This window comes from Aptenodytes patagonicus, chromosome 2 (genome assembly GCF_965638725.1).
Source record: "Aptenodytes patagonicus chromosome 2, bAptPat1.pri.cur, whole genome shotgun sequence".
Lineage (NCBI taxonomy): Eukaryota > Metazoa > Chordata > Aves > Sphenisciformes > Spheniscidae > Aptenodytes > Aptenodytes patagonicus.
The window spans coordinates 45,046,220-45,071,066 of NC_134950.1; the positions used below are offsets into that span (position 1 = coordinate 45,046,220).

General features: G+C 37.5%; 1 protein-coding gene across 1 annotated transcript in view; it reads left to right on the forward strand.

Annotated features, from left to right (window-relative positions):
* The window catches only part of ALKAL1 (ALK and LTK ligand 1), a 39,561-nt gene that overhangs the window by 10,963 nt on the left and 3,751 nt on the right, over positions 1 to 24,847 (forward strand). The window contains exons 3-4 of the mRNA XM_076332216.1: positions 18,535 to 18,588; positions 22,613 to 22,693. Of these exons, the coding sequence (XP_076188331.1) occupies positions 18,535 to 18,588; positions 22,613 to 22,693 (135 nt within the window). The remainder of the gene's footprint in view (positions 1 to 18,534; positions 18,589 to 22,612; positions 22,694 to 24,847) is intronic.

A 24,847-nucleotide genomic window follows, 5' to 3' on the forward strand; every position in this document is an offset into this window, starting at 1 on the left:
TCCTAAGTTTGCATGTAAAGTTAACATACACAGATTTCCCCCCTTTATTCAGTAACAAGATGCTTTTTCATATGTCAGGCAATTTTCAGACTTTCAGAAAAGCGATTACTACAAAATAAATCATTTGTGTGGGTGTGGGTAAAGACCTGCACAGGTACAACAAATTCAACACCCAGATGTGCTGCTCATGAACAAGGTAACTCTATATCACCTGCATGGTGGAGTCACTCTGTGTGTACATATGTGATTCAGCTGCTTGGGACTATAGAGGATCCCTTATCTAAGCTGCAGTCAGGGCTTTCAGAATCCTTAAAACAGATCCAAACTGCACGTTTATACTGAAGTCCACTGACCCAGAACTGAGCAGCACCTCCAGAAAAGCCTTGCTTCTCCTTTACTTTTGTCTGGGATAGCTATTCCTTTCCTGTCAGAGCAAGGAGTGAAACGAGGAGTAAATCTGGAGTTTAAATAATACTAACAAGGTAAGTGTTACCTTAGAGTAGATAGAAAACCTCTTGAATATTGAGGGTAGCAGTTCCTTTTCTCTGCAGTTACACTCTCCATCTCAGCATATCAGAATATTAGAACAGCGAGAGCAGTATTAAAAAACAGAGAAACATTAAACTTGCTCAGTCCCAGGGTGTGGAAAGTGTTTTCTTTTTTTTTAAGGCCAGAACTTTCTGTGCAGCACATTTTGGCCCACTGAAATGTATGGTTTGCATGTATTTTACACCTGCTTATGATCCTCAAAGATAAGATCTCCAATATCAGTATGTCTAAATAGCTCACCACGTTTGATGCGTTTATATGTAACACTCAATATTTTGATTCCAGTTATCATTTATGTCTGCTTATGTAACTGTGATAGAGTAAAAAGACCTCAGCCTGAGTATAAACATGGCATACGTTCACGGGGAACACCTTTAAGATAGCAGTTTAGAATAAAGTACTTATAAGGGAGAAACCACAGATTATTAGTCTGTTATGATAGTTCTGAATCTGTTCTAATTCGGAAAGAAATAGAAACATTTCTAAAATAAGCACAGGAAATATAAAGTACAGTTAAACATTACCATTTGCACAGCAATCAACCTGAAGCCTATTCATATTTCAAAAAGAGCAGGGTCTAATTAAGCTCTGGCAAACTCAATTCTATTGCCTTTCACTCCGATAGAGTTTGCCTGTTTGTCAGTGCTGAGTTTGGCCTGTATGCAGTTAAGCACATGTCATCAGCTTTCATTCAGATGATTCAACTAGTTCATATATTGCTTTTGATGTACTGCAGCTGTTCTTGTGTTTAATTTATGCAAATATTCTAGAATCTACATTTATTAGCAGCCATGATAGCTAAAACAGAATACTTGCACAGAGTGCTGCAGAATTGCAAGAAGTGAATTTCCTCTTCATGTTTATCAATGTGTAGTCTCTATATCTCATTCTAAGAGTGGTTCTGCCTTCAGTCAAAAGCTCTCCAATAACTTTCCAGGCATAATTTGGAGTCTCTGGGTTCAGCTGAAATATCTGCCTTGATGGTTTAGTGATTTCAAATAGCTGATAGATGAATGAATGGAAATTGTTATCTGTTACAGAAAAAAAATTACAAATAGGAAAAGATAGCTTCAGTAAATTAATGCCTTGAATAGTTCGACCAGTCTTACCTACATGTCTCATTATTTTCAGTGAATTACCCTTTTATAGTTTAATGAACAATTAGTATTGTAATACATCTTTTCTCTTGGAAAGAGTGAAGTACATAATCACAGCTTAGTATTCAAAATAGCGAGGGTTTCATAATGCCATACATTTTCCCATTTGAATTGCTTGAGGGATATCCTAACCTGTTTATTAGAATCTCTTAGAAAAAAAGAGAGCTCTTTTGCATAAACTTATACATCAGCTCCGTAATTGTTTTGAGATTTTTTCTTTTACTTTTCAAAATAGGTATGTATTTCTGTGTTTTCCATGTTCACATCTCTGACAGAAGAGAAAAGAAGAGAAAGGGTGCTTTTGAATTATGCACATAGTGCTTATCTGTATGAGTATGGTGCTGTTCAAGATGGTGCTGTTACAATGCAAAGTATAGTTGATAAATTCTTTTTTACATTTCTTTTTCAAATGTAAAACTTGTCAGAATATGATAATATTGATCTATATCTATTCCAGTTCTGTTTTCTAGTGATCACTAATAGTAATAGCAGAAATGTAATCGTATACACTACATTTCTCTTATTTCTTGATCCCACAGCATTTTCTGATGGAAACAGGGATTTGCAGAGGGGAAGAAAAAAGAAATCCATGCTTCTTAATGTTCTTTTGCCAAACAAATATAAAGTTCTCCACAGGCAAGGATTAACTAATACAAATATGCTTTCTGAGCAGCTATTGAAGAATTGCTAATAAACATCATTATAGCTGAGTTCAAGATATTCAACCTTGTAAATATATCCTGTATAATTTCATTACAGTTGGCTGAAGCCCTAGGAGAAGCCAATGTTTCAACCTCTTTGTTCGTCTTAATGAATTATTGGAAAGTGGCTGATTAGAAAGCATTGAATCAGAAGGGGCCACTGCATTCTGAATGCTACTCTCTTTGATGTTGTTTACCTCCCAAGTTGACTCATTTCCTTGGCCAAAAATCTTGGTACACGAAGCTGTGAGCCTACTTTGCTGGGCCATTATATCCCAGTGCATGTCTGGAAGTCAAATGTGGTAGGTAGCTATTTAGTGAACGTTGTAAGTGTTCATTGAAGCTCACACCTTAGAATAGGATTCTGCCTAGGAGTGGGGCACAACTGTATTGTAGCTAAAGGGGGTACAATGAAAGAAGTGGGATGCCCAAGTAGAAGTTTAGTTTCTCCTTGGACTAGACATACTTTCCATACTTACTCCCCTATTTTTTTTTCCATTTGGTGGACCTGCTTGCTTCCTGCTTCCAGTTGCTTCTGAACTCAATGCATCTTCAGCCGTCCAAGGCAGAGTCTACAATGTAACGTGAAAATATCTGTTTGCGACACTCAGGCCACTGCAGACTGCTGGGTAAGAGCTTGGGCCTACGCTATGTATCAGCATATACTTGAACTATCTCTTCTGGAGACCTCCAGATTTTAGGTAATGAAACACTAGCACAGGCATAAGGGTTTAGGATGCGAATGCATCTCATCTTGAGACTGGAGTCAGGTCCTTGACTAATTCCTTGACAATGTAAACATATTCAAAGTGGTGGATGAAGATTGAGTAGTTGGTGCTGTCTTCACAGTGTCTTAGCGTTGTTCCACTGCTTCCCACAGCATACTTACGGGGCAATCCCTCTGTGAGGATTCACATTTCCCAGCAGATCAGTTCCACACTAGAACATTGCCTAAAGTAAACTCAAATAAGAGCAGCGATAAACTACATCCTGATTTTTTCATCTCCATTAAACTAGTCTCATTTAAAGATCTTTTCATTGGGTACCTCACCTAAAATAATGTAAAAGGAACAGCCATTAAACACAAGGTTCCCCAGTCAGTCAATGGTTGACAAACACTCTACTCAAACTGTGTGTTTTTTTCTGTTGAACCTGTCTTCGGGGTACCCCTTAACACAGCCTCTGCTCTCTTGGGGTGGAGAGGAGGATTTAAAAAGTTGGCTTGCTTGGATTGAGGGTCTTTTCTTTAAGGATGACCTTGCAATATGATTAAATTCTTAAGCATGGCCTGCACAGATAGGAGTGACCTATAGTTTAAGGGTTCAGAGCTTTTGAGATGTCTCATTGGTAACGTGCCTTGAACAGATCCTCAATTGTATGTCTTCTGAAATACTGCAGAAGGAGCATCATAGAAGACTATGTTTTCACTTTAGTTACAATAGCCTCTGGATTATTTAAAATTAACCAGATAGCTTTAATTTGAAGAGGCAGGTATGCAGGCTAAGAATATTTGAAGCGTGGTAATGAGGGCTGTAGCCAGGCCTCTTACTCTTTCGCATAAGATGGCAAAGGTTCAGAGGGTGCAAAGGAGGAGGAAATAACATGAAAACCGTTTCTTCCAGACAGGTAAAGACTTATTCATGCTGGGAGAATCTCCAGCTGGGAAAATCCACGGTTGTTATAGCCTTTGTGCCTCCAGAATAGAAAAAAGGGTTGGCTCAGAGAAGAGAATCTGGCTCAAAGAACTTAAAATAAATATCAGATGTCAGAGCTGTGACTTAATTGTTTAGCTGAGTAGATCATGTGAATTACACACAGATTGAGGACCTGGTTTTGCTTCTATTGAAATCAAGGAGAACAGAATCAGGCCATACTCTCCTTCCAGTGTCTTTCAGCCCTCAAAACTGTGTTACTTGAGAGTCGACAGCTCCTAGAATCATTTCTTGTACCAGTCGGGAATCCAGAGAGCTGCAAGTACACAACTGCTTTGTGTTTTATTACTGTAGACATAAGCTAAGACTCTTAAGCAGAATGCATTTCCTTAGTTGCTGTTGGTTTTTATTTCAAAATTTGACATTCAAACAATGGCTTCTGTGACTCTAACCATGGAAATTGGAACTCCAGGTTCAGACAATTTCAGAGATCCATTGAGACGTACATGTATTTTCCTACTTTTAATGCAGTCTCAGATTACAACTCTGACAGTCTCAGACCTATGCCCCAACTCAGAGACATTAGCTTATAAATATCCCCTTGAGAAATTGTAGTTCTGAAAGCCTTATAACTTTATAGCGAAAATTTATTTTTTTCTTCCTTAATGAACATATAAGAGATGTTTGTTACCTTTATGAATAAAAGGAAATAAAACTTTTTTTTCTCTTATTGTTACACTATTGCACGTTTCCTTTAGCATTTTAAAATTCTCTATCAATTAAAAAAAAACATGTTTAATCATGAAGGCTTTGCAGGAGTGAGGAAACTATCAGAAGAAAGACAGTGGCAGCTGAAAACTTGAAAGGATTGTTTAGTTATAACCAAAATTGAATTACCTGGAACTGACTGACAGTCTTACATTCAGGAAGAAGGGAAAGATTTTGGGAGAAGGTTTCACATGTACAATTGAAAATACATTTCCATTACCTGGCTAAGGACCTTCACATAGTTCTACTGACAGAGTGAAATAGTGGTAGAGAGGTGACAGAAAGAAAAATGTTTGGAAAGATCTACAGCCAATTTGCAGACTGACATATATTTCTACAAATTCTACAAAATGACTATTGGTACAGCATGTAACTGATGACATTGTAAATGAATGGAGCACAGAGAAATTACTTAGTATCGTATTGTTGGACATGCTCTGAAGATACTGTAGGAAATACTCTGATTTAGATAGGGCGATTTTTAGGTGTTGGTTTCTGCATTCACACCGTAGAGGGCATCCAAGGGTGGCACGCACCTGCGTCCCCTGGCCAGCCAAGGTTCAGCCTTTCCAAGCTCATGATGATAATAATACCATTACTGCAGTCTTTTAACCAGCAACAAGGTGTGATTTCTTTTTCTGATAAATGAAAGTACAGTGTCTGAGTACTTAGTGAGCAATTACTTTCCCTTCACAAATGATGAGTTAAGCAAAGAAAAATCAAAGCTGGGGGTGTGAGGAGGAACATAATATTACCAGTGTTGAAAACCCTGAATAGTTCACAGCAGGCAAAACTATCCTCCCCATCCCCTGTCCATCTATCCTGACACTTAAGACGTGATTAAATGCTTCTTCTGTAGCTCGAGTGAGTTAGCTCCCTCCAGCCTCAGGTTATGTCCTTCCCACAGTTCAGTGCCCAGGCTCGGAGGAGCCAACTCTAGGGATAATCTGTTGCCCTTAAGAGAGTGTTGAACTGGAGGCTGGCAACCCCTTTCAGGCTGTAAATAGTCATTGCTCTGCTGAGGTAGGAAGGCCTCCCTGGAATTACTGTTCATGCCATTAGTTGTCTTCATAGCAACGATTGCTGCTAACTATTCCTGTCACTCCCTGTTCCCACTTGCAGCTTGGCAGAGACCAGCCAAGGCGAGGAGGCCAAGGGGAGCGCAGGGAGGGGAGAAGGCAAAGTGCAATGGCTGGGCAAGAGTAGGGCATGGGCAGGGAAGAGTGGGGGCAGCGGCTGGCTGGGTCCTTTCTGTGGATGTGAACGGGTCTTTATCACACTCCCATGACTGCAAGTCAACCTTTTCTGCTGCTAAGACTACTGGAGGGACTCGGTTTTCTTCCATAGCTTCTGAAGAATTGACCTAGGTATGGGTGAAGGTAGGAATGATAAGTAGGTGTACTTCTCCTGTGCCTTGTATCCTGTGCAGGTGCTGCAAGTGATACAAGATGGACACCAAATGCTTCCATGCCTGTTTCTCCTACTTTTGTTCTCTTACTTCTGGATGTGTTTTCCAGCCTCCTCCCTTGTACCGTCACAGGTGCTTTGACTTTTGTATGGAACGGTAATGTGGATCACAGGGAGTGGGAAACTGAGACAACATGAGCAGTTGTGGTGTCTCAAAGATGGTCCTGTAAGTTCAAGTTTGAAAGTTGGGTTACAAAGGAAAGAATTTCTTTATCCTTCCCAAGTAGCAGCATAATAAAATGAAAAAGAGCAAACTCAAGTAAAATTTGTATCTATTTGCTTTTTTTCCTCTTACTGTTTTGATTTTCTGACAGTTTCTGGTGAAGGACTGATTTCACCTGAAGCACAAAAAAAACTAGAGACAAAAGTTTGTCTTAGAGGACTTTGTGTCACTTCACCTCCCTTCACTTGCATGAAAGAAGGCAGGTTTCCCACAGATTGTGCTTGGGAGGGATTGTGTTGGCAAGAGTGCCATGATACTAGCTGTAACAGCACAGGAGCTTTGACCTGAGCACTCTGCTTTCATTATGTCCTGTGAGATCCCATAGGGAGGTACAAGGATTATGGGACTAAAGTTCTCGCTTTCTTAAAAAAGAGGACAAACTTCAATTTCATTAACTTTCCACCACAGATGAAGGGAGAGGAAACTGCAGCGGTGAGGAAAATTTAGAATTTTTATTTTCCTTTGTAGAATGGAGTATGAGGTGCAGTTTCTCATACGAATGAGGACATAACGCCTTCTGAGGCAGCATCACAATTGTGCTTCTGGCATTTTGGAAAGAGAAACTTGAAAAAAGTGAGCTGTTTTAAAGTTACCTGTCTAATGAAGTACACCAAAGTTTAATTACTTTTCATGAAAACAGCAGTGTTTTACAATCTGAAACATCCAAAAAGGAGCTAGATAATGGCCATTCTTTTCACAAAAACTAGCTGAATCAGTAGGATGGTACTTACAGATTTACCCTGTGCTGGAAATGTGGCAAGGAGCTTGAGACATTTAGTTTCTAATCCCATGTACTCCTTTGTATTGTAGTAATAAATAAATTAAATTCAGAAACTAACTCCATTTAATGATTTGCAGTAAACAAGGAATGAGGGAGTTAGCAATAAAACACTATAGCAAACAAATGTATTTCTTCTCAGGGTAAAAGAGCGTGTTTTGCATGGCTCATCATCATATATTTACAAACTTGCATAGTCTTTATGTAAGACTTAGCATTTAAACAAAAGGACTCCGTGGGGTGGGAGTAGGGATTCCGGGAGAAATTCCTCCCTCTTAGGTGCTCATATGCCATGACCTAATGGGGATAATAGCACATAGAACATAAATGAGATAGTTATTTGTTGAATTAAAGCTCGTATTTCACACTTAGAATCATATGGCTAGAACCTATTGGATTTATTAAATCCAGCCATTTGCTATTTCAGGCAACACGTCCCAGAATCTTGTTCATAACCTTTTTGAAGAACTGGAACGTGCCTAGCTAATGTAAGACTTGTCTTGCCTGTTTATCAGTTGGCAGAGATAAATAAATATTCCTTTCTTCTTGAAGAAAGTTCCAAGTCAATTTAGCCTTGCTTTTTTGAGTTGCTATTTATATTATATTATAGTATGTACAGAATCTTCCATACTATTTATAACACTGTTGCTAAAGCTTACTGCCCCATTGCTCAAATAAAGGCTATACATCCAACTGAAATCAAGTGTCTAAAGTTAGTCATCTGTTTTCTTGGTACCCACCTGAAGGTCTCTGTAATAACAATACAGTTGAAAAATATTTGAGTCCAAAACCCCTTCCATAATTCCCTTGCAATTATATTAATGGGGTGTTGATGAGTGAGGGGGACTATGCAGCCGTCTGTGAGAGTGGAATTTGACCCTGGTCACTATAAAAAGGCAGCACTTCGAACTATTTCAAGACTATTTTTAGATATCTTAAAAAAAAAAAAAAAAAGTTCCATTCCAAACAAAGGGGGGAAAACTAGAAATCTGAAATACTTCAAATCTACACCAAACTGTAGTGCACAGATGTCAATCCATCAAACATGTTACGAGGACATATAAACATACAGTTCTACAGACAAAACCAAGGCATTCTGAATTAGGAAAGCAGTATGCCTTTGCTCTTTATATGTTTTTTAATGTGTTCATTTTCTCACTTTACTACGGTTTGTAGAAGGTGTTCTTATCTGGTTTTATTGTCAGTTTTAGGAGTCCCTTTGTACAATACTTTGTGTATTTTTTAAAATGTTCAGTATTTGCAATACTGCAATTCTGGTAGAACCAAATAGATTGCAGTTACTCCCTTGTGAATGCCCTGTGAATATTAATCTCCCTGGGTTTAAGGGAGCAACTGATGTAGATAAGGCTTACAAGGGTAAGTAAGATAAGACATAGGTGAGTGGAGACTCTGGGATAAGAATGAGTGGTTGGCACTAAATGTGATGGATTGGCAGAGGGAAGAGAGGAAAAAAATAGAAATTGTGATTGAATGCCAGACTGAAATGTTAGAAGCTGGTGCTTCCTTTTATGCCCATCTTTAGCACATTTAAGAATGACACTGATTTTTTTAATGTAGTACTCTTGCCAATGGTGACTGAGATGGTAAACTTTATTAGCCATAATGAAAGCAGACCCTGTTAGGCTTTCTCTTTGGGGTTGAGGGTCTTCAGCCCACTTCATTGCTCAAGTTCCTGATGAATGTTACAGAATAAAGACTTTTAATTTTATATATGCAACACCAGATATTGTATTCATAACTAAAGTTGGGAGAATTTGAGGATATATCAATTACTCAGCATTTAAAAGGAGTATTATTTGCCATGCTCACATCAGAAAAAATATTACTGGAATGAATATCAGGGAAAGTAAACATTCAGTCACTTCATCCTTAGAAGCACCATGTAAAACCTGGACAAGTAAATAAGTATGGAAGCATTTATTTGACATGGGAGCAGAACTAGTATTTTGGGACTTGACTAATGAGCTACAATCATATATCACAATGTGCATTCCAAATATTCTCTATAAATAAAGTTGAAATACCGAACAAAGGTTTTATGGACAGCAAATAAATCCAAATAGATTAGAATACTGTTTATGTCCACTCTTGGAGAAGCAGAAGATAAATTGACCAAGTCATTCATTATGAATTCTTAATTGCACTCTATTTGTAACCCTTAAGCTTTAGAGTACACTTTGTATTGTGAGAATTGAAAGGGCTCCTGTTAGATGGAGTAAATGCGAAGCCTAGTAAACTCCGCTCTCACAGCAGAAAGGTATGCCTGAGTACATTCAGCATATTCTACATTCAGTAGATGGCAGTGGTATGCAGTTGTAGATTAATTCAGGATTTTCTCTTGAGCAGACGCTCTCATCTCTGTGAATCTAAGCAGTGTTGATTTGGGGGTTTATTTGAGGCTTTTTTTTTCAGAAAATACTAAGATACCAGATAATTTTTCACCTGCTAGAGCAGACAGTGATAGAAAATGCAAGAAATCTTGCTAATTTATTGTAATCTTCATTACACAGCACTTGGAAGAATCTAGTAAGTTTTGAATTTCAAACAGCGGTATTACATACAGAAAGGAATGCGTCTGTCTGGAGCATTGACTCATTTTCCATCTATGCCCCGTGGAACATAGTGTGTACACATCAAAGTCTCAAAATAAAAGTATTCAGTAAGTGGGAACTGTGTGTGTTACTTAACAGAAGTAGTAACACAGTGACGTCTTGGAATACTGCACATAAAAATAGATAGTTTCCCTTGTCTAAAGGAATGAATTGCAGATCTATTGGGGGAAAGTGGTGGGGTGTATGTGTGTGTAAGCAAACAAATTACTAAGACAATTAGAAATTATTATAAAGCTTTTAATTATGGAAAACTGGAAGAAAAAGAACAAAGCAGAAGCAGAAATACAGTTTCTGTGGTAGAAACCACAGATGAGGAGGCTAAGAGAATTAAATTACATCATTTAAGTAGATATTTTCTCATATGGCAGTTAGTTCTAACACAAATAATAGAAAATGTTTAATGATTTATGATTGTTAATGATGGAAGGAGTTACTCTCTGTTGCACAAAGCAATGTTTTTTCTTGCCTCCCTATGGGAAACTGCAATAGAAAATGCATTAAATACATCAGTCTGTGAACTGAGTTGTAACACAACCACAAATTTGTCCTAAGGATTTTGAGCACTCTTGGACAGACCCCAGAATCAATTGGTGGTCCCTGAGTAGGGAATACAAATGTCACACATTTTCAACAAAGAACTGCATACTTTGTTTCTCTGCTGTATCAGACACCACATGAGGATCCAGAGAAACATTTCAATCTATATTAATATGGCTATTGTTTGCAGAACAAAAAGTAATACCATTCTGGTAGCAATGGAATAGCAGCATAAAAAAAAAAAGGCATTTCCAGCATAGCCAAAGCTGCTGGAAATGCTCAGTTTTGCAGGTAAGAGCTTTATCCCGCCATGGGCCCAGAAGTAGAAAGTTTTGTGCAATCTGGTCACAGCCAAAGTATAATAATGAGAGTAGGAAATTAAGACCTTTTAATTGTTCAGGGTACTGAAGAAAGAAGTATATGTTAATTGATTCAATGCTGCTTAACGTCATCTGCTGCTGAGGGCTGTGTTAGGAGCCGTTCTCCCTAGCACCGTGAAACCGCGGTGTGGCAAATGCCCTAGCCCGGCAGTGGGATTGACTCCCTGTGACAGCTGCCCGCAGTGGTGACCACATATTTCTGTCTACGTCTAGCAGGAATATCTGGATGAGATCTCTAGGTGCATGCTTCAAGCTCCATTTATTCACAGGGTATTTTACCATGTGATTCCCATGTATGACACTGTAGTCAAATACCTATGCTTTACTCAACACCACAACGTACTCTTATCAAAATGAGCATTAACATTTTTCTTCTCCGCTAGAATGCCTTATCTTTGCACTGTTTTCTATTTTAATTGTTGATTTTGAGCAAAACTTGTTTGTTTTTTTTTGTTTGTTTTTTCTTTTGACTGAGGCTGTACATCTCTTCCTAATGTTTGTAGAAATCATTACATATGTAAATTAAGGCATACAGAGGAAGGATGGTTTGGGTCATTAAGGTTTCTGAATATCTTTTGTGTGTTTTTTTTTTTTAAAGCACTGCTTTTGTAAAGGCTTCATGTATTAAGACAATCACACTGAGGATACTTTCATCCTGGCATTGCAATGTCATTCCATCCACTCATGTTTCTAGTATATTGCTTTACTTGGGTATTTTTCTCTTCTTCCTGTCTATTTTCAGCTCTGTTGCTTAAGTTCTTCTGACACCTTATCAATTTGTTTATGAATTTACATTTGAAAGATTTTACTATCACTTTTATCACCATACATTTTATTTTTCCATAAACTAAATCCATCTTGACATTGCTGAATGTATGCAAACCTGCTACTACTGGTGTTTTACCTTGTAGTATTGTCACAGTAGATAGGTGTTGCCATCTTTAGGCACTATGAGGAGTTTCAAGTAAAGAAAAACTCCATCCAAATAAATGGGACTCGCCTATTTTAGCAAGTACTTGAGACAGTTTTGCTGACAGTGTTCCAGTATTTGTAGAAGCATGAAATTTCAACCACTGCAAGATTTATTCCTCCACTATGAACAAATACAGCCTTTGTTTAAGTTGAAGCTTTGGAGAGTCTTGTCCTTCTAAATGTCACTTTTAATTAAAACTTTGTTAACACATACTGTGTTGTAAGCAGGTTCATAACATGACATGATCTTTAAAAAAAAAAAAAAAAACAAACCACAAATCACATGCTATTTTCATGCCAAAACAACATTTTTAGAAGCCTGCATCTGGGTTTATAATAGAAGAGTCAGCTGCATCTCACTGCTGACAGTTTTCTTCTGCCATTTTACAGACAGGAAGAAGAAAATACACAATAAAACATGTTTTCTAAATGCCGTAGTTATAAAATAATTTTAAACAAAATATGTGGGAATTAATTTTTTCATAAGATTGTATGTATGATGGTTGTGCAAAATCTAGATTAATCTGTATTAGACTAGGAAAAATTGATTATAAGGTTGGTAATGCAAGATCTTGAAATGTATTGCTTTGTATTAAAATAAGTTTGGCTTGAAAACAATTATAAAGCGAAAGAAAATATGACTAGGAAAGAAGAACAGAAAGCAAAGAAGGAAGGGTAATTCTAAAGCATTGCCCTTTCTGAAGAACAGACAATTACATTAACTCAAAATGGCTTTACCAGAAAGAATAAAAAACAGATCAGGGTCATATAACCATTATATGATATAATAAGATGTATACCAATGCTATTGACTATATCTTGGACTATGTATTATATTGTAAAAAAATTTCTGTGAGGTTATAATAATTTGAACTGCCTAGCTCTGTTAAGTAACTTCTTGAAGTGCAGAACAACATAAAAATGAGAAAAGCCTGTTATTCCATCATGTGACATGTCATTTCAAGGAAAGTTGTAAAAAATAACAGTGGATATTCTGAATTAACAATGGATATTCTAGAAGATGGATAATTATTAAACCTGGCTAAAGATGCCAAACTTTAAATACTGTAATTGAAGTGTGTTATGGAGAGCACTTTAGCACCTGCATGTAAATCTGACAAATATCATTTAGGTGTCAGACAAAGGTATAGTGATAACGTTAGTAATTTCTGGTTTTATGTTCTGTTGGATATGCTTACGTTTTCGTGAAACATTTACCTTCCATGGAGAAGTTTTCCGTGATCTTAGAGGTCTTTTCCAACCTTAATGATTCTATGATTCTATGATTCTATGATTCTGAAACAAATAAAGTATCTAAATTCAAATTTCTCTTGGAAGAATTAGAGTATGAATAGTATATCTGAATTGGGGCATAACACAAATTTGTAGGTATAATTTTCCCAAGGAAGAATTTCCTATCTCTACCTCATTTGATGTCATTTATCTCAAGAGTTAGAAACATGATGATAATATTAAGGTAGAACAGAATGAAGAGCTGCGTTTTAGGAAAACTAGAGAAGCATTTAAGAATAGATGCATTCAGTATATGCGTTAAATAAATATACATATGTTTAATACATAATCAAGGTTTTAAAAGATCAATTGTACAGACACAATTAAAAAAAAAAAGGGTACTAGAGAATAGATTATCTCTATAGCATTTTTGACTGAAGTAACTTTCAGGCTATCATCAAATCGGTCAGTTTTATGCTACTTAGGTGTTGACAGTAGAAATGATGAATATAATTCCTTTTCTTGTAAGAAAATCCTCTCAGAGCTCAGAGGAACAAAATAGGGTAACCTTCCTCGGGTTGGGATCTGCACGGCATGCTGCATGCTTATTGGAGGTCTGTTTGATGCTGCACAACTTAAGATTCCCAGCATCTGAATGGAAGTGGCATTATCCCCTTTGTTTATAGTGTTAGCTCTAGTAAATTACATTTTAAGTGATACTTTAGTCTGAGTGCGTTTCTTACTGGGATCATAACAAACCAGCACCTCTGGTACAAAACGCATGCCTGAAGAATGGTATAAGATTAGCAGCATGGCCAAGCATAATATCAGGAATCCAGTAGTATGATCAGCCTCAGGAAAAATGTCAGGAAGGAATGGGAATTCTGCATGTCTCCTCCTACACATCGAGACTTATGGATGTTCTTGAAAGAAAAGGTGATACGACGAGAGGAAATGGCCTCAAGTTGCGCCAGGGGAGGTTTAGATTGGACATGAGGAAAAATGTCTTTACTGAAAGAGTGGTGAAACATTGGAAGAGGCTGCCCAGGGAAGTGGCTGAGTCACCATCCCTGGAAGTATTTAAAAGACATGTAGATGAGGTGCTTAGGGACATGGTTTAGTGGGCATGGTGGTGTTGGGTTGATGGTTGGACTCAATGATCTTAGAGGTCTTTTCCAACCTTAATGGTTCTATGAATGATTTAAGAGTTGATGTTTTTTCTTATTTTTTTTAGTAATTGAGGAAAAATTGCTTTGGATTTTATTGGGGTTTCTTTTAGATGCATGAATATTCTTACAAAAAGAGAAGATTATGATTCTTGATGAAGACTTTTCTTCTTACATAGAAAGATTAAGGGACTTGGCCAACAAAGCAGAGCCTGAGCTCTGCTACTTCACGTTTTCTGCCCTTGCCTACAGTACAGCCTGCAGTGAGACGTTGTAGGTCCCCCTGGTGTAGACCCGGACTAGGCCAAGATCTGGAGTAATTTTTGCTGTCTGATTTACACTGCTTCTCTGAATAAGCTAAAAATAAGCAAAGGCTGCCTGTTGGGATCATAAACAAATTGAGATCTTGGTTTTTTCTGCCAAGGTGATATCACCTGAGGATGTGGAGTTTTCATCCCCCAAGCCACCAAACTGTTGTGTGGATTTGGCTTATTTCAGTGCTGCGAGCACAGCTCTTCTTGTTATTTATACTACAGCAGGACATGAATTTTCTAGACACAATTATGGTGACATGGTTCTGGAGACAGTGCAAACACAGGCTAAAAATCAGCACCTGCTGTCACAGCTTTGCAGTCTGAACAGACAAAAGAGAGAGACCGAAGGCACAGAAAGGTGAAAAGCCTGATCCAAGGTGAAGAAACTATATCTTACGTTGCAGGTTAAGCATATGCCTGCGCCCAGGGCTGTGGTTTATTTAGTCTTCTGCCTCTCTGTAATAGTGTCCAAATTAGTGAAAAATTAAACATTCATGTCAGCTACCAGGTGCTGAATAACAACTGAAAAGTGCACAGAATAATTTTCTAGGGAATTAGCTTAACAACAGTGATTTAAATCAACTTTGGAAAGTTTACAACAAAATGAAAGAGTGGGGAGCTGGAGCAGCTGTTGCTCACTGCTTCTTAGCTCAGACCTGGCTAGCTCTTACCATCATCCCATTTATCCCAGCGTGGTATAAAACTCTGGAAGATCCAGTCACCTTTTATCTGAAGCCCTGAGAGCTTCTGTGAGGTGTCACAACTCAGACTGAGAGAATTAAAAGTATGGATGGTTTAGAACCAAATTTGCAGTATAAACTTAACCATTCTGTGTGTGAAGCACAGCTGGAAAACCGTCTAAATTTGTCTTGTCCCTAGATTTTTGCCATAAATATTCTTAGTATTTTAGACAGCAGATCCAGTAGCAGATCTGTCCTAGCACCATTTAATAGTTGTCCATGGCCATTGCTGTCTGTGTAGGATGTAGGTGTAGGATGGGCAGCATTTTGCCCCAGATGAGTAATTATCTAAGGACACACATAGAGGTCCTAATATAAATAAAAAAGAATTGAATTAAGATTATTTATGATTATAATCTGAGATTATACCCAGGATGAAGCCAGGGTCAATAGCACAAGTGCATTATAACTCAGATGTACTCTCTCTGGTGAGCAGTGTGGGTTTTGTAAGCCTGGGCACAAGAATGCCACAGTCTGAATATTCTCCCAGCTGATTAAAAATAATCAGTTACTATATCCCATGGGATATATACTGGCTGTATTTTACTAGATTGTGTAACATGGTCTTGAGGCAAGAATGGATTGAATAAACTCTCTCCACTCAGTATTTCCTGTTCATGTGGGTTTCACGCTTAAAGCATTTTATTCTTTCATTTTCCTATGTCTTTTGTATTTTTGCCCAGTGTGACTTTCAAGTGTTTTTATTTTAGTAATGCTTTGCCAATCTATCTTATTATATTCATGTTTCTGCTTTTCCTTTGTGAAATTAATATGTCAAAGGAATTTAAGTTGCGAGGATGTGAGCATACATTGTGAGAATGGATATTGAGCTCTCTGTCTTAATAGGTGATAGATGCCACGTGAAATATGACTGGAGCAACTAAGAGCTTGTTAGAAGCCAGCAAAAGCTAGCATAAAGGTTTTGTCATGATGATTTTTCACTGCCTTATAAAAGCATCCGGTATGGACTTGGGATCCTGCTTCTGGCTGCAGAGTGATCTGGTCAGGAGTCAGTGATACATATTCTGTTCAAAAAAGATGTTCATCTGCTTGACTGAAATACTAAGTCCTTTGAGACCTCAGCCTCACAGTTGTGTACAGATAGGAGGGCTTGGCTACGCTGCTGGAAGACGGAAGAAAATTACTGTGTTTGTGTTGGGCAATTCCTAGTTCAGGCGGAGTTGCCCCTGCCGTCAGAGCCAGCGGACAGAAGTGTTCCAGTAACCTGTACTGCCCGTGATTTTTATACAAATGAGCTTAGGTTGTCTTTGTGGAGGGCTAGGGGCTCACTGATTGTGTTTTACCAAGCAAATGTACTGTACCGTTAAGAAAATGAGCACTTGAAGAAAGCTGAAATGTGGGCACATGTTGAAAAGCTGATTGCTGCCCGGAGGGATGGCAGCTGCAGCAGGGGAGGAGCAGGCACGCAGTCAGTATCATTCAGCCACTTTCCAACACACGACTGACCTAGTTTTCCCTATTGGGACAGGCATAGCTGGGCTGATGTGAACCTTGGGCCGATGTAGGTTACTCATGGGAAGCAGACCCTGCAGCGTTCTTTCTCAGGCTTACCAACACAGCTACAGCTGCAATTTTATGCTTGCAATGCCTAGCTCCTTGCCTGAGCATCAAATCCTTTATCCCGTTTTACCTTCTGTGGATTTAGGGATGGGGTTTTGGCTATATACTGTTTTACGGACTTTTCCTAAAGAATTTTATGGGGCAAAAAGCGGTTACTGTTCCCACAGCAAATACTAGACTTCGAAAAGACCTGGGTCTAAATGTTCTTTGTCAGAGCAAGAATGGCCTGTTCCTAGCCCAGCCTTCACCAGGCTTTGGTTATTTGTCAGTACTGGTCCACTTGAGGCATCCCATTCAAAACTCACCCAGATTGTTTCACTGTTTTGGCTTTTCATATGCCTCATTCTGCGTCATTTTAAACTACCTGACATTTCATGTCAGTAAAATTCTAAGTTTAATGTAGAAGGGGTAATATTTAATTTGCAATAAGGAAACAAATTATGTTTATGTCAGTTAAAACTGAGATTTGCGAGGAATCTTAAGTAAATAAGATCCCCTAATCTTGCTGAGTTGCAGTAAGACTTGAGCATTTTAGCTTAAAATCCCAGCCTAAAAATACACTCATGTGACCTCTGAGAAACTGCCTAAAGCCAGTGGTAAGAATTTATTTTGGCAGATAACCAACATCTTCCTACAGTATGAAAGGAAACTTGCTCTCTTCTGAGCTAAATGTTAATTCAGACTGGGAATTTAAAAAAAAAATGTAAGAGAATACAAAGATTTAAAATTACATAAGTTGTAAAGAAATATTTTTAGTGAGTAAGTATGTTTAGCTGCAGGTCCTGATGCTGAGAATTAATCATGTTCCTTGTATTAGTGCTAAGAAAGGTATTTCTTTTGAATTTAACATAACATGCAGCTGTTATATACACTTACTGTCTGCAGTAATAACTGCCGTTACCCAAGAATTTTTTAATACAGTTTTTGAGTGGAAAATTTCTGAGACTGAGGGGAAATGTACTAGTTCTGAGAATACTTACTTGCATCAAAAGTTTCTGCTGTAAGCCAGAGGCAGCATCCCATTGCAAAAAAAAATAGTATAGTTTTTGTGTTAGCTCCAATTTCTGTTCTGCCTGATTCCTTTGGCTGTTCTGAGACTTCTACTTTCTCTTGTACTTTTTGCAAAAAATACCATATATGGACAGGGAATCTTTTAAAATTCACAGCAGTTTTCACAGGAGAGGAGTACTATTTTTTGACTAATAGTGCAATGAAAATATGCATGGCCCATATCTATCTTTAGGTGATCTGTAGGAGACTTTTCAGGTATTTGTTATTTCAAAGCCCAAAATATGGTATTTGGTTTGTATTTATCAAGGTATTTTATGTAATTTGTTCAAATACTCAAATACTTGTCATAATATGATAATGTATTTATATTATTTATGGTCTTTCTAAAATTATAGTCCTACTCAGACCAAAGATGTGCAGAAATGATTGTCAGAAAATTTGGTAGTGTGTAGGATGACCAATTGGTATTCATCTGTGAATTACCTGAAACATTTCACAGTGTTGTTTATACACACACACACACACACACACAGAACTATGAAAATTAATTTCATAGTTAATTTGGGAAGCTATTTGGTCTCTTTACAGCACACATCTCAGCTTATTATGCTTTCAGGGCTTTCATTGTAAGTCCTATACTACATAGATACATTTTTTTTCTTCTCTCCTCAGAAATTTTTCCAAGAGATTCCAGTCTAAAAGACAAGTTCATAAAACATTTTACAGGTAAGACAGCTGCTTGCTCTTAATTTTTCTACATATGCATGTTCTTAGTAGCCACAAGAGTCACACCATTAGCTTTTTTGAGGTTCTGCACCAGGTTTAACGTTTGTGAAGTTAAATTTCCATATTTTAGGACTAGAAATTTTTGAAGAACCCTAATTACGTTGAGGTTTGAGTCTCTCTTTGAATTGTCTAGCCTAAAATAACTTTCAAAACACTGTAAGTTAAAACATTATTTAAAACTTATTGTTTCATTTTTATCATCCTATTGTTGCTTGCCATATTTATTTTCAAGTTCACTATTTGTAAAACTTCTCATTGGACTGCACATATCTTTCAGAAACAGACCTATGTGGCCATGTAAGTTTTCACTATATCAGGGAAACACTTTTTGTCTTCTGTCTCATGATGTATACATGTGGATGTTTATTTTAACAAGGGAAACAAATAGAACAAGGAAGGATTAAATCAGTGTAAGTGAAACAGAAAAATAATTTGCTATTTCAAATATGAAAGTTTATTATGATTACAGTCAAGTACTTACTTGAAAACTGAGGTGGAGTTGTATAATGCACTTACCTTTGGGATTCTGTTTTGTAACTACTGGGAAAAATATTGTACACTCTGAATATATGCAAAAAGAATTGCCAGCAGCAAGATGCTTGTACCGATTCTTTACTCTCCAGTTCCAAATGTTCTGTAATTCAGAAAAACGAAGGTCTCAAAGTATGACGCTGCAGATCTGTTGGTGATTTTCAACGTTACAGGCATTAGTGAAACTAAAAACTAGAGAAATAGTTGGTGGTTGGAGCATGAAAAAGAGAATTGGAAATAATTATGTATTTCCTCTTTGCTGGAAATTTCAGACAGCCCTTGGCAAGAAAGGAGGGAATTTGTTGTCTCTTTTGCATGGGGGAGATGTCCTCAAAACCTTTAGGATAAGTGCAACTTTAAGGATCTTTCTGCCAACTGCTAACTGCAGCCTAACAGCATCTACAGGAAACGTGCCACACCCAGCTGGCCCTTCACTCTTACAGTAAACAAGAATAATTACGAACCTTACCATTTTCAGTCCATATGAGAAAGAAATGAAAAGAACGTATAGATTCCAACTATACTATCCTATGTAGCACAGGAATACTGAAAATTCCTCTCCTGGGGAGGACAGACAAGAAAGATTTGCTTATATTAATACTTAATCCATTTCCTTTTCATTTTTAACTTTGGAAACTGCTCAGCTACCATAAAAAGCTCAACATAAGAATATGGGGAAGCTAAATAATGAATATAGAACAAGTTTCATTACTCAGAAACAACAGTGAAAACCAACGGGTTTTACAGGAGGTATTTTGAGAACACTAAATCATAGAAAAGAAAAAAAAGCAAAAAATACTTGAAGGCCTGTTTCTGGAGCCATTCATTAAATCAATAGTCCTTTTCTGCATGAGTAGTTGCCATCAAAAGTTGCTGAAATTATTTGACTAACATTAGCTGGAATGAATAAGGAAAGCAAGTTCATTCCAAACTTCTTGACGTTTATTTCTTCGTTGGCTCAGAATTTCTGCCTACATCTTTTTTCTTTTTTTTTTTTTTTAAATTATGCTCTTAAGATCGTCAGTGAGGGGTTTTCTGCCTGTTTTTTTTCTTTTCCACAGCTTCATTAGGTCCTGTAATTGGCAGGCATTTTCTTAAAATACAGCCTAACTTTGTTTTTCTTGATTCTGTTCAAATCATAATCCTTTTTCTGTTAACCTTTGTTAAGTAAACTGTTCAGATATAGTCCTTACCAGTTCGAGAGTTAGAACATCCTGAACTAATGAAGTTGTGAAAAAAAGAAGAGAAGGGGAAATCAACATTGTCTTTACAGTCCATTATCTTTACAGTTTCAGGGTTAAGAAAATTATTGTACACTTCTAGTATGCCAAGAATAGTAGACACATTTTAAAGCCAAATAAGAACCATATGTAGCAGTCCTTGACTATAGGAAAAAATCATAAATAATAATCTTGTGAGTTATAAAGCTATCTATCAATTCAGGTTGAAAAGCCAGCTGACACAGAGTGCTCTGTAAGGCACAGATAAAACTGATAGCCTATTTTTGGTGGCAAGTGTCGTGGTTGCACAATGCAATTGCTTACCACCTGCCAACCGATGCCCAGCCAGTCCCTGAGCAGCTGCCCCCCCCCAGCCAGTTTCCCCCAGTTTATATACTGAGCATGACGTCACATGGTATGGAATGTCCCTTTGGCCAGTTTGGGTCAGCTGTCCTGGCTGTGCCCCCTCACAGCTTCTCGTGCACCTCCAGCCTTCTCAGTCGGGAGAGCATGGGAATTTAGTCTAAGCACTGCTTAGCAAGAACTAAAACATCAGTGTGTTATCAACATTATTCTCATCTTAAATCCAAACACAGCACTGTACCAGCTACTGGGAAGAAAATTATCCCAGCCGAAACTAGGACAGTAAGGAAGAGTACTAGAAAACCATATATTAACTGAAGGGTCATGGAATTTATTTAGTGACAAAAGCTGATGTTATCTCCATATATCTTGGATAATTTCAAATTACCTACTTTCTCTTGAGCCTAATTACTCACTCAGATGATAAAAAATGGCAACAATCTTCCAGTTCAAAGTTGCAAAGGCTGCTTTGTCAGTTTGTTGAAAAGCTTATTTGTGGCTGAAAAACCTCATGAAATCCACATATTACTGTAAAATATCTCTAATGTTTAAATATGTTTACTGTCATAGAGAGGAATCTTCTCTCAAGCTTTTCGTAGTTTGGCTCCACTATCCAGAGAGAATTGTCTTGGTATGTTCTACCAGGCTGATAAACCACCTTTCAAGTTGAGAAATAAATAATTTTTGCCCTGAAATGCTTTCTATCTTCTTCTGGCAGGAAAGTTAGTCAACACAGCGTGCTTCATATGGATCCTCTTGTAGCATTGCTTGAAATAAGCTATTCTTATTCAGGGTTCGTATTTGTGCTGAATTTAGAGGATGCAAGTTAAATTTAGTCTTGTTCAGTTAGTGTCAATTTATGTCAGTGTTTTCTGTCCAAATCACAGGAAACTTGTCCCCAGCTGTCAGTGGTAGTATTGCTAAGCAGGTTACATGATGCAAATATTACATATTTGCTCTCCTTTTCAACTTGGATGCCATCAGTAATGCCTTCCCAGGGCCATCAGCAATTGTGGAAGGGCTCTTTGGCAACTTGTTACCTTTGAGCCATGTTTTGGAGACCAGTAGCTATATATTCTTATCAAATACTAATGCGGGCAGATGACACTGTATATCCAGAGAAGGGATCACAGGCTGGAAGAACAGACACAGCACACTACACCCTGGGCACACAGGGATTTGCCTCACCCAAACGTTGAGACACATGCTGCCCTCCGCACGTTTACACCCTTTCTGGCTAGGACTACTTTAAAAGGAGATCAGGTTCCTAGATGTTATTCAGCTGTCATTTTTTTTTCCTCAACACCCACACTGTATATTAAGAACTTCATAAACCATCTATGTGCAAATTAGAAGCATGAGTACACGAAACTACTTCATCTTTCTAGGGCTTAGAAACTCATATTTGCTTAAAATGTTGCTTTTATTTATCTTTAGAAATAACATCCGCATTCCATCTACATTATTCCTTCTACATTAGACTATTGACAACTACTGAGCAAACTAAATTCTGTTGTGGTTGCACCGTTCTATTTTTCACCATATAAGAAATCTTACTGTTAATTTTGAATTACTGGAATGTCAAGGCTAAGCCAGTCCATTGTTTCCAAGGGCCATTTTTCTGTTACTCAGACCGTGAGCATAATAGCGTAGCAATAGTATTTCTTTCTGTTATTTCAGTAACATTTTTAGACTTGTGTTGCATCATAATTATTTAAGGTGTAGTAAAAGACTAAATGTAATTTTAGCCAAAAAAATTGAACTTAATTCTATGTGTTGCCGTCATTCATTGAAGTTGCAAAGCAGTGACATTGAAAGCATGTGGTTAACTCCTGCTTACTTTCAAACAGGGCCAGTCACATTTTCATCAGAGTGTAGCAAGCACTTTCATCGACTGTATCACAACACAAGGGACTGCTCAACGCCAGCCTGTAAGTACTATACTACAAAATATTCCCAAGGTCTTCTAATATACAAAGATTTTCTATTAATGCACTTGCAGTCAGCTGCGTATAATGGAGTTCCTTCAAAGTGAGACTAACATAAATGAAATGAAAACTACACTCTGAAAAACCAGTCGGGCATGCCTATGCAGAGGGCAGATATGAAGCCATATTCTCCTTCCTGCTCCCTTTACCTCTACTTATTAACTTGTGCAATAAGATAAAATCTGAACCATTCTCTACCTTCTCTTAATGCTCAGTAGTATGGTTATATCTTGGTTTTTTAGTATATTTCAGTTTGTGATGATAATTTCTATTATATGTCCATTATTAAAGAACAGAAAATCCATTAATTTATCATTTCTGTTATTGGTACATGCAGTCCTTATCGAACAATATTCCAGTATAAGATCCACGAAAGTTTTGCTTTAACACAGCCTGAATGTAATTTTGTCAGAGAAACTGAAAAATAAAACTGTCCTAAGATGTTACTAAATGGATAAAACAAACAAACAAAACAAATAAACAAACAAACAAACCCAAACAAAATGGAAATCCCTTAAAAAGAAGTCACTTCAGCATTTTCTAGTGCAATGGACAATTCAAATAAAGTGAGTGGAAAATAAGCAATATAATTTAATTAGAAAAGGTGAATCTCATTAGTGATGTGTAAGCACAAACTATGGACCAGCGTGCTTTGGAAATTTTTCAGGATTTAACATGAAAAAATAATGACACTTCTTGTCTGCCTCACTTAGAAAGATGGTAAGCACTTTTTGTGAGCAGCTGAGATGCTCTCTCGCCAAAGCTCAGCATCTCAGAGGATCTGGCTTTTGGAAGGGGCTGGAGCAGCCCTCGTATCCATCCACCCTTACACTGATCAGAAGTTGGTATGTAGAAATCTATGGCTGATCCTCAAAAGATATACATATAGCTTTGTAAATAGACGTATGAGTAGGCTAGACATATATCTATTACATGCTGCATAACAAAACTACCATGCATGTTGCATATTGCATGCCTTGATACATGGATCCAGAGTATATGAATATTATTTGGACTCCCCTGTATTGCCTGAGTGCTTCACTTTATTTATGAAGAAACACAGTCATAATATTTCTCTTCTAATTAAATAGCTTTTTGCTAAATTTAAAAATAAGATTCTGGTTAGGACTGTGTGAGGAGCTGATTTTTTAAGTACAACTATCTAAACAAAATTTGAAATAAAAAATGCAATTGAAACCAAAGCAGGGTTTTTTTTTTCTCCTTATGTCAACCAAACCCAAAGCAGACAGTAAGTTTCACTCAACCTGAAATGTTCTGTTGATCTAAAAAGGAGAGCTAAATCCTCAGAACTGTCTCCACCTTATCCAGCACTCAGGGTTTAGAATAGCTATCAAGGCTGATCATAGCCAGGATCTTTTCCTATCTCTTTAGAGGGGTTTGATATTTTCTTTCAGGGACACCTTAGCCACCATAGGATGTCTGAGGATGATTTACTTCCTCTCTTGCTGACATGGTTATATTCTGTACAAACATTCCCTGAAGAACTGAACCTAGGTTAGCATTCAATCTCTTGCTGTTTGGCACAATTTCTGTTACGTTTTATTAAAATACTTACCCAGCAAGAGAGGAAAATTGCACCTCAGTATTTCTTGTTACGAGATAGTTAGATCTTTCCATCAGAAAGGATGGCAGTGGCTCAGGGGCCACTTGAACCAAGTGGTCATTTGAACCAAGGACACTAGAGAGAGAGAGATGGCAAGTGGGACACTAGTATCTCTAGTCTGATGATTAGGAGCTGTACTTAGACATGGAAAATATGGATTTCCATCAAAGTTAATACTAAGTGGAACAATAAAAAGTTTGAAAGAGCCTGACCTCAAACTACCTCATAGTCTGCTTGTTAGAATAGCCTCCCAGTTAATGAATTAAATTCCTTCAAGTAAAGTTGGGAGTTGAACCTGGTCTTCTACATCTTAGGAGGAAACTACCTGGTAGAAAATTGATTGCTACCGTCACTCACATTTCCTCTAGAGCGCTGGCTAGGATATGGTACAGTCTAATTTTGCATCATGCATGTATAATTTAATGAATTTCCATCAGAGAATGGTTTCACTGTGTAGAGTGTCTGAAATTCTA